The 16,598-nt window shown below is 58.5% G+C and overlaps 3 protein-coding genes across 6 annotated transcripts in view; 1 reads left to right on the top strand and 2 right to left on the bottom strand.

The window, feature by feature from the left end:
* Nucleotides 1–11,464, bottom strand: part of LOC308072569 (LIM homeobox transcription factor 1-alpha-like) — a 28,932-nt gene extending 17,468 nt beyond the window's left edge. For 2 of the 4 annotated variants that reach the window (XM_080409636.1, XM_080409635.1), the window contains exons 1-2: nucleotides 10,232–10,588; nucleotides 6,207–6,393 (exon numbers count right to left, since the gene is read on the bottom strand). In XM_080409636.1, coding sequence (XP_080265762.1) covers nucleotides 6,207–6,393; nucleotides 10,232–10,571 — 527 coding nt within the window. In that variant the 5' untranslated portion in view covers nucleotides 10,572–10,588. Of the gene's footprint in view, nucleotides 1–6,206; nucleotides 6,394–10,231; nucleotides 10,589–10,744; nucleotides 10,842–11,334 lie in introns of those variants that run through there. The other 2 variants (XM_080409638.1, XM_080409637.1) reach the window with 2 other exon arrangements.
* Nucleotides 1–16,598, top strand: part of UBL5 (ubiquitin like 5) — a 42,544-nt gene that overhangs the window by 21,661 nt on the left and 4,285 nt on the right. The window lies entirely within an intron of this gene.
* On the bottom strand, nucleotides 11,596–15,843 carry LOC308072323 (hepatic lectin-like; the record flags this gene model as incomplete). Its single annotated transcript, XM_080408983.1, has 6 exons — nucleotides 11,596–13,192; nucleotides 13,432–13,544; nucleotides 13,903–14,054; nucleotides 14,445–14,519; nucleotides 14,823–14,994; nucleotides 15,760–15,843. The coding sequence occupies 6 exons, from the start codon at nucleotides 15,841–15,843 to the stop codon at nucleotides 13,057–13,059; spliced, it is 732 nt and encodes a 243-aa protein (XP_080265109.1). The 3' UTR covers nucleotides 11,596–13,056.

The raw sequence follows: 16,598 nt of genomic DNA, 5'->3' as shown, positions 1-16,598 counted from the left end.
CAAAAGGCAAATAAGCTGCTCTGGGTTCAGCAGGATCCCCCCAAACTTTGGCCCCCCCAAACCTTGGCCACCCCAAACTTTGCGTGGGCTTTCAACCCCACTCGTGGCTTGGCAACATTATCTCAAGTTGAAGTGCAGGGCTGGGTTCTGCCCAGCTCGCCCAGCAAGGATGAGAACAGCTCTGAGAGGATGCTCGAAGGGATGCAGGCAGAGCCCACGGCTGGGATGCGATGCTCAGACCCCTCCTCAACCTTCTGGCCTCCATCCTACAAGCAGATGGAGAAGCCAAAGCGATGCAGGTAAGGAGCAGGGGACTGTGAGGGTGCTCGGAGGACTCGGTCCGTGCTCAGCTGTGCCGGTCACGTGCCAGCAAAACGCTCGGCAATGGAGAAGCTGCAAGTCAGGTTCGAGCCAAGTTCACCCCGTATCTCGACCGAGAGGACGAGCAAATCAGCTCCACATGGGCAAGAGGAGAGCGCGGAGGAGTGGGGGAAGGCTGCCAGCGCGAGGCTGCGGTTCAGATCCCTCCTGACAGCTCCCCCGGCAGCCCCCACATCGCCTGTCATTCCACAAAACAAACTTCAAAGTAAACAAGGCGCCCCGCACCCGGCCGTTACAGCCACTCTATCATTGCTCAGGAGGATTTTTCCTTCCTTCCTTCCCCCCCACCCCCCACCCCTTTTCTCCCTCCCCCCCCCCTTTTTTTTTTTTTCCCCCCGAGCCGTTGCATTGCCACAAGCTGCCCGGAGCTGGATTTACAGGGCAGGTGCCTGAGCAAAGCACAGGAGAGCTGGCTGGGCCCCCGGCAAGAGGGGAAGAGGAGAATTTCACAAAACCCTTCAGATGGTGGTTTTATAGGACAGGGACGGCAGAACAACATCCATCTTCGGGCTTAACATTTCATCTCCAGCCCAACAGCCCGTTCCTTCCCCCACGTTCAGCTGCAGCTGCTGGCTTATCTCTCCATTAAAGCATTTTCCTCTTTATTGCGCAGTTTCACATGAGAAGGAATAAATGCCAGATGGGTCTCCCCGCCGGGTCACCACGCCGCAGCCCAGGGCGACACGGGATTCTGCAGCTTGGGATTCATCCTCGGCCAAATCCAGGAACTTTGGGAAGTCAAGGCCAAGCATAAATACTCCGGGGGATGAGATTTCCAAGCAGGAGGACTGAGACTTTGCCTCCCTGGAAATTCCCATGGTGAAGGCACAAAGGTGCTGAGCCTTCGAAAGCGCCCGAAGCACTAGCTTCCAAAAGGGGTTCAGGAGCTGGAGACCCTCAAGGGGGTGGTTTTGGAAGGGTGGTGAGATGCTTCGGAGCACAGAAGGGGGATGGAGCAGAGCGTGCCGGGGGGCTGCAGCCCTGCAGCTGCTGGGAAAACCAGAGTGACCCCAACACGACGGCCAAAAAAGCAGCGTTGGAGGCTGAGGTCTCTCCACGTGGAAATGCCTTCACTGGCCTCGGGTCAGGCACGCGCCCGCCCGGAGGAGGAGACGATGCTTCTCACATCTCTTTGCAAAGATGTTTTGAGCTGGTTACTCTTAACCACAGCGGTCAAACCACCCCCATCCCCCACCCAGTGCCTGGCTCCTGCCTACCCGCACAGCAGCCCAAGCCAAGACCCTTCAGGGGTCCAACTCCTTTGCTTCAAAGCACCCAGGGACCCTCACCCTTCGCCAGGATGTGGGTGCCACAGTGCTCAGCCCTTCCCTGCCACGCCAAGCAGTGGCTTCCCAGCTTCCCAGTGCCTTCCCAGCACCTTCCCAGTGCCTTCCCAGCACCTTCCCAGCTTCCCAGTGCCTTCCCAGCTCCATGCCCCTGCCTCTCCCAGCCACCCTGAAGAAACAGGCAAGCCCTGGTATTTTTATTTCCATCCCCATCGCTGCCAAGCGCTTGCATCAGTGGCTCTTTTTTACCAAGCGCAGGGCAGATAAGATTGCAGCGTGGAGTCTTGAGAGGATGCTGCCAAACTTCTGGAAATCGGTGGAGCCTCTTCCCAGCACCATCCTCAGATGCCTCTTTGTTCCCTCACCAGCTCTTCCCAGCAGCACCGGCTGCAGAAGGTCACAACTTCCTTTTCCACATGGGTTTTCCAGGAAGCAGCGTTGTCCCTCCACTAATATTTCAGTGGAAGTTTTGACACGGGAGAGACGAGTGGGGAGGGAGCGCGTGGAAGTGGTTTGTGTGGCGTGGGATGAAACAAGGAAGCATCACCTCAGCACCAGCCACTGACAGAGCCCAGCCCAGCCCTTCTGTGCCATGGCATTACTGGAATCGCCAGCATCTGTGGCGACCAGCAGTGACGTCGGGGAGCTGCCGAGCTCCGAGGAGCTCCCTGTCCCAGGCAGGGAGAAGCTCACAGCATTTCCCAATGGATCTGGAGTTTGCCAGAGCATCATTGTAGTTATTTAGGTCCCTCACCAGAGGCAGGAGGAAAGGCAGCAGCCTTGGAGCTGTCCCCTTCCTAGGAGCCATCCCCTTCCTTGGAGCCATCCCCTTCCTTGGAGCCATCCCCTTCCTTGGAGCCGTCTCCTTCCTTGGAGCCATCTCCTGCCTTGGAGCCATCCCCTTCCTTGGAGCCATCCCCTGCCTTGGAGCCATCCCCTTCCTTGGAGCCCTCTCCTTCCTTGGAGCCATCTCCTGCCTTGGAGCCATCCCCTTCCTTGGAGCCATCCCCTTCCTTGGAGCCATCCCCTTCCTTGGAGCCGTCTCCTTCCTTGGAGCCATCTCCTTCCTTGGAGCCATCTCCTGCCTTGGAGCCATCTCCTGCCTTGGAGCCATCCCGTTCCTTGGAGCCATCCCCTTCCTTGGAGCCATCCCCTGCCTTGGAGCCGTCTCCTTCCTTGGAGCCATCTCCTGCCTTGGAGCCATCCCCTTCCTTGGAGCCATCTCCTGCCTTGGAGCCATCTCCTTCCTTGGAGCCATCTCCTTCCTTGGAGCCATCCCCTGCCCTGGAGCCATCTCCTTCCTTGGAGCCATCCCCTGCCTTGGAGCCATCTCCTTCCCTGGAGCCATCCCCTGCCTTGGAGCCATCTCCTTCCTTGGAGCCATCTCCTTCCTTGGAGCCATCTCCTTCCTTGGAGCCATCCCCTGCCCTGGAGCCATCTCCTTCCTTGGAGCCATCTCCTTCCTTGGAGCCATCCCCTGCCCTGGAGCCATCTCCTTCCTTGGAGCCATCCCCTGCCTTGGAGCCATCTCCTTCCCTGGAGCCATCCCCTGCCTTGGAGCCATCTCCTTCCTTGGAGCCATCTCCTTCCTTGGAGCCATCCCCTGCCTTGGAGCCATCCCCTGCCTTGGAGCCATGCCCTGCCCCGCTGCAAGGCGGACGGAGCCGCAGCCGGTGTGGAAGCAGCTCTGGTGTTTCCAGCCATGATCAAAGTTCTCCGTGCCGAGAGATAACCTCCAGCATGCTCGCCCCTGCCCCCGGCTCCATGGAGCGATGCCACTTGCCTTGTGCAGCCAGACGGGAGGCTGCGGTGCTGGCTCATCATTCAAAGTCCTGCTCGGAGGAGCAGATCCTGCACTCCCTTCAGGTTCTTCCAGCTTATCTCTTGTTCCTCAGATGCTGAAGGAAAGGGGGTGGCCAGCAGATGGGCTCCCACCGCTCCGGCTCACAGCTGTCAGGGATCAGCCTTAGGGGAAACAAGGGGCTGCTTGTGCCATGTCACCCCTCCCCTCCCCCCCCCCCCAAAAAAAATGCCACTTGGGGCTCGCGGTGGCCACCAGGGAAGGCAGAACTGGGGAGATGAGGCTGTCCTTAGAGGGAAGCCCCTCTCCCTGTCCTCCCAGACTCATTTCCAGTGGCTGCTCTGCTGCAAAATGTGGGGGTGCCCAGACCAGCTCCCTGGGCTGCCCGATGCCCCTCGGGAGAGGACGTCGCCGGTGCTGGAAGGAAAGCGAAGGGTGAAAGCTCCACTTTTTCAACCAGTGAGGGCGACAGGGTTTGCCAGTGGCTACAGAGCCAGGCAGTGGCAGAGAGGAGATTTTTCCATCCTCTGTTCACCTCCCAAATGCGTGAGAAATGCTCAGAGAAGCACCTGAGCTGCTTTGGCAATAAAAGTGCATTTATGACCCACTAAAGGCAAAAAACCCTTCACTGCCTTAGTGCTGGGGCAGGATGCGACCACAGCCACCAGCGAAGGTGCTGCTGACACTTCTCCCATATCCAGCGCTGCAGGAGTTTTGCAGGCAAAGCTGATAAATTTATCACGATAAATCGAGAAACCTGACATTTCGGAGAATGTCACCCGCAGCAATAATGATATTTTATCAAATCACACAGCCCAGCGATATGCTGTCCTACAGCCCCTCCAGGGTTTTTTGTTGTTGTTTTGGGTTTTGTTGGAACAAAAAAACATCCCCACCACCACAACCCAGCTTCCCGCTCACGAAGTGCCCCCAGCCCCTCCAGCTTGGTGGGCCGCTTCCCTCTGGTCAGCTCCGTTTGGATTCACTGAACACTCAAACGCCACATTCGATCTAAGCAATTAAAGTCCTGTAACAAGCGGAGGAGCGCAGCCGCCCGGTCTTCTGCTGGACACCCTAGCAAGGTGTTCAACAGCGGATGAAGTTGGACAAGATGATCCTTGTAGGTCCCTTCCAACTGAAATATTCTTTTCTCTTGCCTTGCCTTCTCTTGCCTTGCCTTGTCTTCTCCTCTTGTCTTGTCTTCTCTTCTGTTCTCTTGTCTTCTCCTCTTGCCTTGTCTTTTGTCTTCTCTTCTGTTCTCTTGTCTTCTTTTCTCTTCCTCCTCTTTCTCTTCTCTTCTCTTCTCTTCTCTTCTCTTCTCTTCTCTTCTCTTCTCTTCTCTTCTCTTCTCTTCTCTTCTCTTCTCTTCTCTTCTCTTCTCTTCTCTTTCTCTTCTCTTCTCCTTTCTCATCTCTTCTCTTTGTTCTTCTTTCTGTTTCTATCCTATTCCATTTATTTTGTTCTTTTCTATATTATTCTATCCTATCCTATCCTATCCTATCCTATCCCATCCCATCCCATCCCATCCCACCCCATCCCCATCCCACCCCATCCCCATCCCATCCCATCCTATCCTATCCCATCCCATCCCATCCCATCCCACCCCATCCCCATCCCATCCCATCCCATCCCATCCCATCCCATCCTATCCTATCCTATCCCTTTCTATCCCATTTCTATCCTGTTCCAAACACTTGGTGATGCCGACCCTCCTGAAGACATGGGATTGCCGTCACGAGCAGCGCAGAGCCCCCCACCCTTCCACGGCAAAGACAGGCACAGACGTGCCCCCCCCCCCGCCCCCCCCCCCGGCCACGAAAGCATGCAGAGCTCGCCAGCAGCTCCCAGGTACGGTTGGGGGACATGGGGACATGTCTACGGGGTCAGCGTGCCCGCTCCCGGCCGTGTCTGGTCTGTCCTTCACCCCACGAGCAGGGAGCAGGACCTTCCCTGCCAAGCAAAGCTCCTCGGGGTACATCTGCCAGCCCAGGATGACAAGCGCTTTCATCTCCTGGGTGGCCCTGGACATCCCTGTTTCCTGGAACAGCATCCCAAGAGCCAACCACTGGTGCTTCCCTCCTCCCCAGCCGACAGCTCATCCCTCCATCCTCTTCATCCCGGCCACGCCACCACATGCGACCGAAGCGAAGCACTTCTGTCCCCATGCGGGACATGCTGTGCCCATGGTCACCTCACCAGCCTATGTGCCACCACCATGCCCCTGGTCACCTCACCAACCTACGTGACACCACCACCACGCCCCTGATCACCTCACCAGCCTACGTGACACCGCCATGCCCTTGGTCACCTCACCAGCCTACGTGCCACTGCCACCGTGATGCCCCTGGTCACCTCACCAACCTATGTGACACCACCGCCACCATGCCCTTGGCCACCTCACCAACCTACATGCCACCACCATCACCATGCCCTTGGCCACCTCACCAACCTACATGCCACCACCATCGCCATGCCCTTGGTCACCTCACCAATGTACGTGCCACCGTGATGGCCCTGGTCACCTCACCAACCTACGTGACACCACGATGCCCCTGGTCACCTCACCAACCTACCCACCATTGCCACTGTGATGCCCCTGGTCACCTCACCAACCTATGTGCCACCACCACCACCATGCCCACCGCCACCCACCCTTCCCGAAACACCTCGAGCCTCCACCACAGCCAAAACCGAGCCGAGAGGGATGGCAAACCCAGGAACAAGTGGAGGACACTTACTTCTCGTAGTCGTGCTTGCAGTAGAGTTGCCGGTTGCGGCAGTAGCAGGTCCCGGAGAGCGGCTGCAGGCAGACGGCGCATTTCACGCAGCCCTCGTGCCACGAGCGCTCGTTGACCCGCAGGAGGAACCGGTCAGAGATGGGGGTGTCGCAGCCAGCGCAAACCTCCCGCATTTTGGAATCTGAACCTGGACAGCAGGGGAGAAAAAAAAAAAAAAACGGTGTGAGAAAAGGTTTTCCTGTGCTGGGAGGGATCGTATCCTGCAAAATCCGCATCTGCTTTTTGGAGGGGGTGATGCTCAGCCTCACGTAACTCCTTGCCATCGCCCACCGTTGGGTTTTGCTTTTTTTTTGTTTTTCATTCCAAAGCCATGTGGTGTTAGTGTAGGAGAGTGGGGAGGCTCAGTGTGGAGGTTTTTTGGTGGAAAATCAACGTCAAAGCGGGCTCTGAAAGCAGCAGTTTTGGGGTTTCTCTGGGTTCTGGGTGATAAATGCCAGGTGAACCCCAACCCCTCCGCTCTGGCACCATCTACATGGCAAAGGACGGGGAAAGCACACGTGGGAACGGGAGAGCGAATCCATCCATGTCCCACTGGGAGACGGCGGGTGCTGAGCGTGTTGGAAACCTCCAGGTCGGAGCACAGAGCTGCATCTGAATTGTGTCCAGTTTCACCCCACATTTGGTGCTAAAAGCTGCTTAAAAAAGGCTCCCGGAGCGGTTGGGGAGATTTTTTTTTTTCTCCTCGGTGTTATCAACATGTAAATCTATGGCTGCTCTTCAAAGGCTTTGTCACGATAACTTCAAGGTAGAGGAGGGAGAGTAATAAACGCACTATCTGGTGCCTCAGATCTGGGTTGCAGGCTGAGCCAGGCAGTGGCACCGTCTCCCAATGTCCGCAACCTCCATCCTGCCAAGCTCCGTGGGGTTTCGGAGCATTTATCCCTGTCCCTGCTTTTATCCTCCTGTAAACTTCTGGATCCTGGGATAACACCTGCCCGAGCCCCCTCCAAGGCTGGGGAGGGTGATGCCATCCCACGGATGAAGCTTAAACCTGGTTAGAAAACCTGCTGGGGGCAACCAAGGTCTTCTACTGCACCTTGGAGGAACGTGGGGTTGAAGGGGGTGGCTAAGCCCGGCTCTGATTTGGCCACCGGCCCAGGGCGAGGAGACAAAGCCAACAAGGAGCGGTGGGAAATGGCAGGAGATGTGTTCTGGGGGAGAGCCACAAGGCTGGGAGACACAGAGGAGCCCTCACCCAGCCGCATCTCCAGGAAAAGGGGATTTTCTTCTCCGGGAACACGCAGAGACCAGCCCAGCCCTGCAGATCTCCCCCCTCCCCCAGCTCTGGGAAGCAGCCCTTACACCTGAGCACCCTCCCCCACGGCTGAAGGTCCCAGCCAGGTCCCTGCACCAGCCCCCCAGCTTGCCAGCTCCCTGGACTCGGGGAAGCTCACATCGGTGGCGGGAGCACGGATGAGTGGAGCAGGACCACCACGGTGGAGGCAAAAGGCGAGCAGAGAGCATCCGCCAGCAGGAAGCTTCCTGAAGGTTTTTTCCATCCGATTTTAGCCACGGATGCTTTCCCGAAGCCCCCAAATCATTTGAAACCACAGCAGAGGCTCTCTGCCTTGAAGGGCGCTGCCGTCCTTCCACCCACGCAGGAGGGGCTGTTTGCAGGGAGTAAATTTGGGCGAATTGGGGCTTTTTCATGCAGGCAAAAAAATGAGGTTTGGGTTTGGGTCCTGTATCTCCAGCATCCCAGCCGGCATCCCAGCCGGCAGAGCCTGCGGGCACGTGCCCGGGCGATGCCGGCCGTTGCAGCAAGCCGAGTCCTTTGCAGATCTCAGGCTCCTTAATGAAGTGCTGGCACCTGGAACTGGGGTGACAGCATCAGCTGGAGGGGACTGGGACCCTGAGAACCCCCCGGCAGGTCGGGATCCAGCAGCTGGGGAGCAGAAATGAGGCTTTTGGCTCAAGAAGAGGAAAACTGAACGTTTGCCACGCTGCTGGGTGGTGCCGGAGCAGCAGCACAAGAGCAGCTCTGCGATGCTAGGAGTGGCGTGGGTGGCCGAGGCAACATCCTGGGGGCTGTGGGCACGCACGGAGCTTCCCTATGGATATTTATCCCATGCCGAGCCTCCACTTCTCACTTTTCCCTCTGCTATTAACCTCTGCCATCAAATATTTCCACCCTCTTGACTTTCCACCCCCCCCCCACCCCACCCCAGGCTGAGCGTCACCACGGGATCAGCCAAGCCTGAGGGGGGTTGGAGGCATCTGGGATTAAAATCCCTCTCTCTTTCATTTAGGGGGGAAAAAACCTGGGAATAATCAATAAGAAATCCGTTTGAAAGCAGATAGTTAATTCGCCAGGGAGCTCTGGCAATGTGGGATCAGGTTAAATAGGGGAAACACAAAACTTCAGCCCCAGGGGTGTTTGTCCCTCTAGATCGGTGAGCACAGCAGCGGGATGCCAAGGATTTGGGATGTCAGGGATTCAGAGTGCCAGGGATTCGGGATGCTAAAGATACGGGATGCCAGGGATTCAGGATGTCAGGGATTTGGGATGCTAGGGATTCAGGGTACCAGGGATTTGAGATGCCAGGGATTTGGGATGCTAGGGATATGGGATGCCAGGGATATGGGATGCCAGGGATTTGGGATGCAAGGGATTCAGGGTACCAGGGATTTGGGATGCAAGGGATTCGGGATGCTAAGGATATGGGATGCCAGAGATTCAGGGTGCCAGGGATTCAGGGATTCCAGATGCCATGGATATGGGATGCAAGGTATTCGGGATGCTAGGGATATGGGATGCCAGGGATTTGGGGTGCCAGGGATTCAGGATGCCAGGGATTTGGGAATCCAGGGATTCAGGATGCCAGGGATTCGGGGTGCCAGGGGTTCAGGGTGCCAGGGATTTGGGATGCCAGGGATTCGGGGTGCCAGGGCTTCGGGGAGGTGGGAGGCAGTGGGATCCTGACTGTGGTGCCCCCTCACACCTCAGTCTTGCTCGGCACAAGGCCGCGATGCCGTAACACAACGGGCGATGAGCCAGCGATCCCGAGCTCCAGGGGGGTGAAAAATCCCAGGAAAACTGTCGGCTTGCCCGAATCCCCCCCACAGCCAGCCCGGGGAGAAAAAAGCAAAACTGAAAGTAAAGGAAATTCTGCTTTACGCTGCCCTGAAAGCATCAGGCTCATAAAAATGCAACAGTTTGGATCCACAAATACGTGAAGGAAGAGCAATCCCGACCCACCATGTTCTGGCTGGGAAAAGCGACAACGAGGGGGACAGGAGTGAGCCCAACTTCAGCACCCAGCATCAGGATGGAGGGGAGGCAGCTCGGGCGCTTCACCCCAGCGTTATCCCAAATTTAATGCCCGCATCCATGGGGGCATGGGAACCCCCTCCCGGGATGTCGTGGGGGGATGTCTTGGCTATAATTTAAATTTGGGATCGGCAAAACCATCGCCCCTGGCTGGGAGGGTCGAGGGCCACGCGAGCACAGCCTGGCCCTGCCGCGGGCTGCTCCCTAAAGTCACCGAAAAAACGGGATAAACTCCAAAGGGGTTTTATCCAGGAGGTAGGGATGGAGGCTGGCGGTGCTCCCATCCTTTTCCCGGGGTTCTGTGCCGGTGCTGGGCGCCGGTAAGGATAACCCCAACCCACAGAGCCGCAGCGGTTCTGAGGCTGCCGGATGGCAAAGCCGAAATCCAAGTGGAGCCGGGGGAGATGGCCCCACCGACACCCCCCCCCCCTCCCGGTCACCCCAACAATTCCAGGGGGAAGGATTCTCCTCGCTGAAGGAATAAAGCCGGCGGAGGAGCCGGGAATGCCGCTGCCGGCGGGTGGGATCGTAGGGTTGGGGGGTCCCGCAGCAAGTTACGGCCACACCGAGACCCCCGCAGCGGTGAGGGCGTCTGAGGATGGGGGGGTGGGCACGGATGCTGTCTGATGGGGGGGTTGGGGGGGTCCCCGCTCTCCGGTGCGTGGCACGCGCTGCCGGGCTCCCCGGTACTCACCGAAGCCCAGGACCGGCGTTGCCTGCTGCAGGCAGGATGGAGCCTCCTCCGTCTTCATCGCGGGGGCTGCGGGCGGAGGGGGGGGCGTTAAGGACCGGGATCCGTCGCCCCCCCGGGGGGTCGGGGCTAACCGGTGCCTCCCGCTCGTTTTCCGCGTCCCGGAGCTCCGGTGAACGAACGGTAACGAAATCACGGCGGCTGCGGCGTCTGTCCCCCTCGCTCCCCCCGGGACCGATGGGGTTAACACCGACCTTGCCCCCCACATCCCCGGAGCCCACCGGGGGGGCTGCACCGGGGGGGAGCGACCGCGATCCTCCCCACCCACCCCCTCCCCCTCCATTCCCCGTCCCGTCCTGGCGGCCCGACGGGTCCCTGCGCTGCCGGTGCCGCCGCTCCCGGACGGGGCGCCCCCCCCCTCCCCGTGTGCCCCCCCCCCCCCCCCCCCGGAGCATCCCACCCGTCGGGCACCGGGAACCGCATCCCCGCCCGCCCCGTCCGCGCTCGGGCACTTACCGGGATAAGGCTCCCGGTGCCGGTCCCGGTAGGGAGGGGATGGGAGAGGAGCGGAGCGGGGAGCGCCCGTGTGCGGGGCAGAGCGCGCAGCCCCCGCCCGTGCCCGCGCCCGCCTGCGCCGCCGCCCCCCGCCCCCCCCGGGAGCGCGCCCGAGCCGGCCGCGCGCAGGGGGCCCCATCCAGGCGGGACCCCCCCCCACCCCCCAGCCGGACCCCCCAGGAGGGACCCACCCCCACCCCTAGCCGGACCCCGCAGGGGGGACCCCCACCCCCACCCCCCAGGCGGGACCCCCCCCACCCCCCAGCCGGACCCCCCAGGCGGGACCCCCACCCACCCCCCAGGCGGACACACCACCCTCACCCCCCTTGGGGGTGATGCCCCCCGGTAAGCCCAAGAGGCGATACCGACGGCGCCCCCCCCCCCCGTAGCGGGTGTCGTGACAGAGGCAGCGCGTCTCACGACAGGCGCTGTCGCAGGGATGGGGGAGGCTCCGCGGGGTCCGGATGGTCGCGGGGGTTGGGGGTGGGGGGGGAGGGGTGGGGGGGGTGTCCGCGCCGCCCGTGTTGTTAATCTGCCGCGTCGCCGCTCACCGCGGGGCTGCCGGGGTCTGTCACGACAGACGTGTCGCCGACAGGGCAGGCGGAGGTGCGGCCGCCCGCCGTCGGGGCCGCCGAGGGCATCGGCCGGGGAGCTGGGGGGGGGGGGGGGAGGGGGGCAGGGGGGACTGGGGGGACCGGAGGGGACCAGGGTGGGACCGGGGGGAGCTGGGGGGACCGGGCCGGGGGCTGCCGGGGTGGCCCCGGGAACAGGGGACCGGGGGGGTGTCCCGGGGGGCGGGTGCGCTGGGTGCTGCCCCCCCCCCCCAGGGACCGAGCTGTACTTGGGTTGGGGGGCGCGACCGGACACCCCCCAGTACCGGGTGACTGAGAGCGGCTCCCACCCGCTCCCCACAGCGCACACCCCTCGTAGTGTGTGCACACGCGTGTGCACACCAGCCCCTCGCAGTGCACACACACACTGTCGTGCACGCACACACGTGTGCACACCCCTCCCTGCAGCACACACACCCCACACAGTGCACGCACACGTGTGTGCACACCAGCCCCTCGCAGTGCACACACACACTGTCGTGCACGCACACACGTGTGCACACCCCTCCCTGCAGCACACACACCCCACACAGTGCACGCACACGCGTGTGCACACCAGCCCCTCGCAGTGCACACACACCCCTTGTCGTGCACGCACACACGTGTGCACACCCCTCCCTGCAGCACACACACCCCACACAGTGCATGCACACGCGTGTGCACACCCCTCCCTGCAGCACACACACCCCACACAGTGCATGCACACGCGTGTGCACACCAGCCCCTCGCAGTGCACACACACCCCTTGTCGTGCACGCACACACGTGTGCACACCCCTCCCTGCAGCACACACACCACACAGTGCATGCACACGTGTGTGCACACCCCTCCCTGCAGCACACACACCCCACACAGTGCACGCACACGCGTGTGCACACCCCTCCCTGCAGCACACACGCACACTTTGCAGTGCATGCAAGGTATTTTGGGGGGAATCCAAACTACACCAAGGAAAAAAGAAAAAGTTAGGAAAACGATGGGGTTTTTCCCTCGCTGGGAAGCCCAAACCTCATTCCCACCTCTGAATTGGTGTTTAATGGTTTGACTGGAAACCAGTTTGATGGGAAAATCCCATATTCTGCCCCATTTGTCCCCATCCTGCTCCCAGCATGTGCCATCAGGCAGGAAGATCCCATATTTGGTCCCATTTGTCCCCAACCTGTCCCCATCCCGCTCCTGGTATGAGCCACTGTGCAGGAAAATCCCATCTTCTGCCCCATTTCTCCCCATCCCGCTCCCAGCACCGCTGCTGAGCTGCTCAAAACGCGTCTGCTGCCCCAGTTCCCCCCTACCCGTCTACACGCCCTCCTAGAAACAGAGAAACTTCATTAACCAGGGCACTAATTGTCCTTTATTAGGCTGAGCTCCCCATGGAGAACCAGGATTCCCGATTTTGGTTTTGGGGGGTTTTTTTGGATTCCTGATTTTGGTTTTTTTTTTGCTTATTTGATATTATTTTCATTTTTTTTTTTTTAAGATATATGTGTGTGTGTGTATATATATAAAATATGGCGTAGGACCATCCAAATCCATCTCTGCTCTTCCTCAGGACAGCGTGGAGGCGAGGAAAAGCCGGGAGCAAGCGCCTGGATAGTATAAATTAAGGAAAAGGAGCCTCGGCGGTGCGGGAGCATCGGCCGCTGCCTCGGCGCGGGGCTCGGCTCAGGGGGGCAGAGGCTTCTCGCAGACGTAGTAGCACTCGTAGGTGCAGTAGACATCGTTCCACTTGCCCGACACCCAGAGGTGGGCACAATCCTCGTTGTTCCCGCTGTTGTTGGGTTCTCCCTCTTTCCAAAATCTGGGAAGAAAAGGATGGAGCTGAGAGAGGGCGGCGGGAGCAGGCGGCGGAGCCCTGGGGTTGGGAGAAGGGCAGGGAAAAGTGAAACCCGTTGGATTTTGGGGTGGGTTTAGATGCCAAATTTTGCTTCTGCTGGTGTGTTAGACCTTGTGGCCATGGCCATGCCGGGGCAGGGTGGGGGAGGGGCATGGAGGTTTTGGGGTGATGGGAGGCAAACCCCAGGGCAGGCCAGCACTCACGTGAAAGTGGTTTTATAGTCGGTCCCGTCGATCCATTCCCATTCCCCTTCCGAATTCTCATCCGTCAGCCCGATCCAGAAACGCTCATTCCTTGTCCTGAACATGATAAAATTCTGCAGCGGGGAGAGGAATCAGGAGGGAAAAGCACCGGGAAAAGGCTCCTGGAGCCGGCTGGAGCCATCTGAGCTCCGTGTTGGCTCCGGGAAGGGAGGTTCAGCTCTGCCCTTGGCTATTTCTTGACCAGGTGGAGGTGCAGGATTGGTGCCGGTGCTCAGCATCCCGCCCGCATCCAAGGGAAGGCAGGGATGCAGGCAGAGCAGGTTCTGCCTGCTCTCTGCTGGCTGATCCAAAGGATAACAGGACCAGCTCCCGGCTACCGGGATGCTCAGGATGGCAACGGGGAGCCAAGGAGGCACAGCAGGATTTTGGGAATTCTGGAACTTTCCTGCCTGGAGCTGGGATTTTTTTTACCTGCTTGGTGTAGCTGTCAATGACAGCCAGCCGCGAGTGCATCTCCTCGCACGCAGCCTTCGCCTTGTGCCAGCTTGTTCTGCTTAGGGAGAAGTAGTAACATTTTCCGTCAAAGTATTCCCATTCCCTGGATCCAGGTCCGCAGGGAAACACTGGGGAAAGAAGGATGGGAGGGAATTCAGGGGGATGGCACAGAGCTGAGCTGGGCTTATCCCACCAAGAAAGTTTTCCCAGCAGAGCTCCAGTGCCAAACTGGTCCAGACGCAGCGGCACACGGTCCTGCAGCTCGGCATATTGGATTGCCGGGAAGGTGGCAATTAGCACCCCCCCAAAAAAAAGGTGGTCGGGTGTTTTTTTTTTTCCTTATTCCCAGGAAAGTTTGGTTCTTTCTAAAATAGAAATGTGTTGCTTCTGGCTCAGTGGCAAATCCAGTGGGGGACGGATGTGCCGCACCACCTTGGCAAAGCGAAGCAAATGATTTAGGGAACGCTTCGGGAATTATTTAGGGAGATCAGAGGGGAGGAAAAGCAGCCAGGACTTACGGAGCGAATCCCTGCTGGAGAAATTCTGTTTCTGTTCCGGGCGCACCTCATCCAGTTTGGAAGAAATGGCTGAAACTATGGAGAGAGAGGGAAAGATGCCAGATTATCGGTCGTGCACACCGACCGCCTGCGAGCGCCTCACCCCACCAAGGATCAAGACGGGATTTACTTTTCCAGCAGCCTACGGGGCAAAGAAATCCCTGGGAATTTAAAATCCTGGCTCAGATTAGCCCCAGAGGGTGGCACGGACGTCAGCGGTCACACCGTGGGACAGTCTGGGAGCTCCTCTGGAATTAGGACCTGTAGAGTCCTCTACGGCGCTTAGCCTTCATCAGCCTCCTACCTGCCTAATTAATTAGTTCAACGATGTCCCAGTACCTCTGGAGAGCGACACAGCGAACAGGATGATGATCAGCAAGAAGGAGAGGGCCAGCAGCAAGTAGACGGTGAAAAAGGATCTCAGCTTCTGCTGGAAGAAGTTTCTGTCTTGAAAAGAAAACAAACAAACAAACAAAAAAAAAAAACCCAAAAGATGTGACACATAATTTCCCTACGGATCACTGGGATTTTTTCATAGCTCTTCTGGTTCCGTTTATCAAAGGGTTAATAAATAACCCAGAATCGTTATCTCTTTGCTACAGGAGCCGAGGTTGTAGTGATAATTCCTGCTCAGATCCACCTGGGGAGCTGAGGGCACCCCAACGCAGGCGGCGACACGCGGCTCAAGGGCAGGGCGGGTGACATATAAAATAAAAATAATTTCAAGCTCCCACCACGCGTTAGGGGCTGTGACACGTTTTTGGAAGCCTCCCAAGCTGTCTGGCGACCCTTTTCCAAGGGAAAATTGCTCTCCAAGTGATCTGGGGGGCTCTTTGCTGTCCTCAGGTGCCCTTCCTGGGGTGGGGGGACACCCATGGGAATCCCCCCCCGGGTGGCAAGGATGACCCTTGGGAGCTTTGCCAGGGTGCTGGGCTGCTGGCTTTGGGAAGCTTGACTTGGGAAAGCTCCGGGAAAAGCCTCATTTCTCTCCGGTCCAGGACACTTGCAAGGTTGGAGCCTCTCAGGTGTTGCTGGTGGGGCACCACCACCATGACCAGACCTTCATCTCCATCAGCGCCCACCACCCAAGACCTCCGAGCCGCAGCAATGAGCTCCTCGGGGTGGGCTTCCCCATCCCCCCCCCAAGCAACTGCGTTAGAGCCGACCTAAGAGGAGAAGGAAGGAGAGCACGGACCTTCCTCTCCCTCGGAAACCACGTCTTGGTGGAGCCAGACCGCGCTGGAGGACGCAGCCTCGTTATCCCGGTTCCTCCTACCGGAGGAGGTGGCGGGTTGAAGCCGGCGTGGCTGGAGTTACCTTTAAAAACACGCAGATCGTTGTGAAGGTGTTCCTCGTCCATCCCGGGAAGGGGATGCAGCTCAGCCCCAAGCAAACAGCAGCTTTTGCGCCGGGATCTCTGGTAATCGAGGACTTCCACTGTCCCTAGGGATGGTCAGTCCAAAGGTTATAATTGAACCAAGCTGTCCTATTGGTTTGGCCTCTCAAAATAGCCGCTTGGATCGTGTCCACTTCCAATAATTTGTTTGTCCCTGTTTGTTTTTTTCCTCCAGCTAAGCCAGGTGCCTTTTTTGTTTGCACTTTTCCCCATCCCTTTGGATTAAAAAAAAAAAAAAAAAACCAACAAAAAATAATTCTCAAGTTTCTGAAGGTGTTTCCTCCACATTTTTGTGGTGGAAAAATGATTTGGGGTTTGGAAACCAAAGCTGAAGGCGCAAGCGGTGCCCCAACAGATGCGCTAGCTCCCAAAAAATATAAACGGATCCGGGTCCAACGCAATGCCGGTGTGGATGTGCATCCACGTGGGATGGAGGTGCAGGAGCAGCTTCTCAATTAAGGGTCGCTCCCCACAGTGATCCATCGCCCAGAAAGCGTACGGCCTCGCTGGGTTTTCTTTTCACCTTGGTGGCCGTGGATTTTTGCTCCTCTCAGCCCCGACAGGGCACCAGGGGCCGTTTGGATTTAGCTGGCGCCCAATTTTCTTCCCTATTTTTAAAAGCTGGCGTCTCCACGCATGTACAGAGGGCTGTAAGGTGGGGCTGGGGATGAATCGTTCAAGGTAAAAGGTCAGAAAAAGATGAAATAAACAGTAGGAAA

The sequence above is a fragment of the Falco punctatus genome, assembly GCF_963210335.1.
Source record: "Falco punctatus genome assembly, chromosome: 13".
Lineage (NCBI taxonomy): Eukaryota > Metazoa > Chordata > Aves > Falconiformes > Falconidae > Falco > Falco punctatus.
Note: the sequence above shows the minus strand (reverse complement) of the source record. Positions and strands in the feature narration are given on the sequence as shown.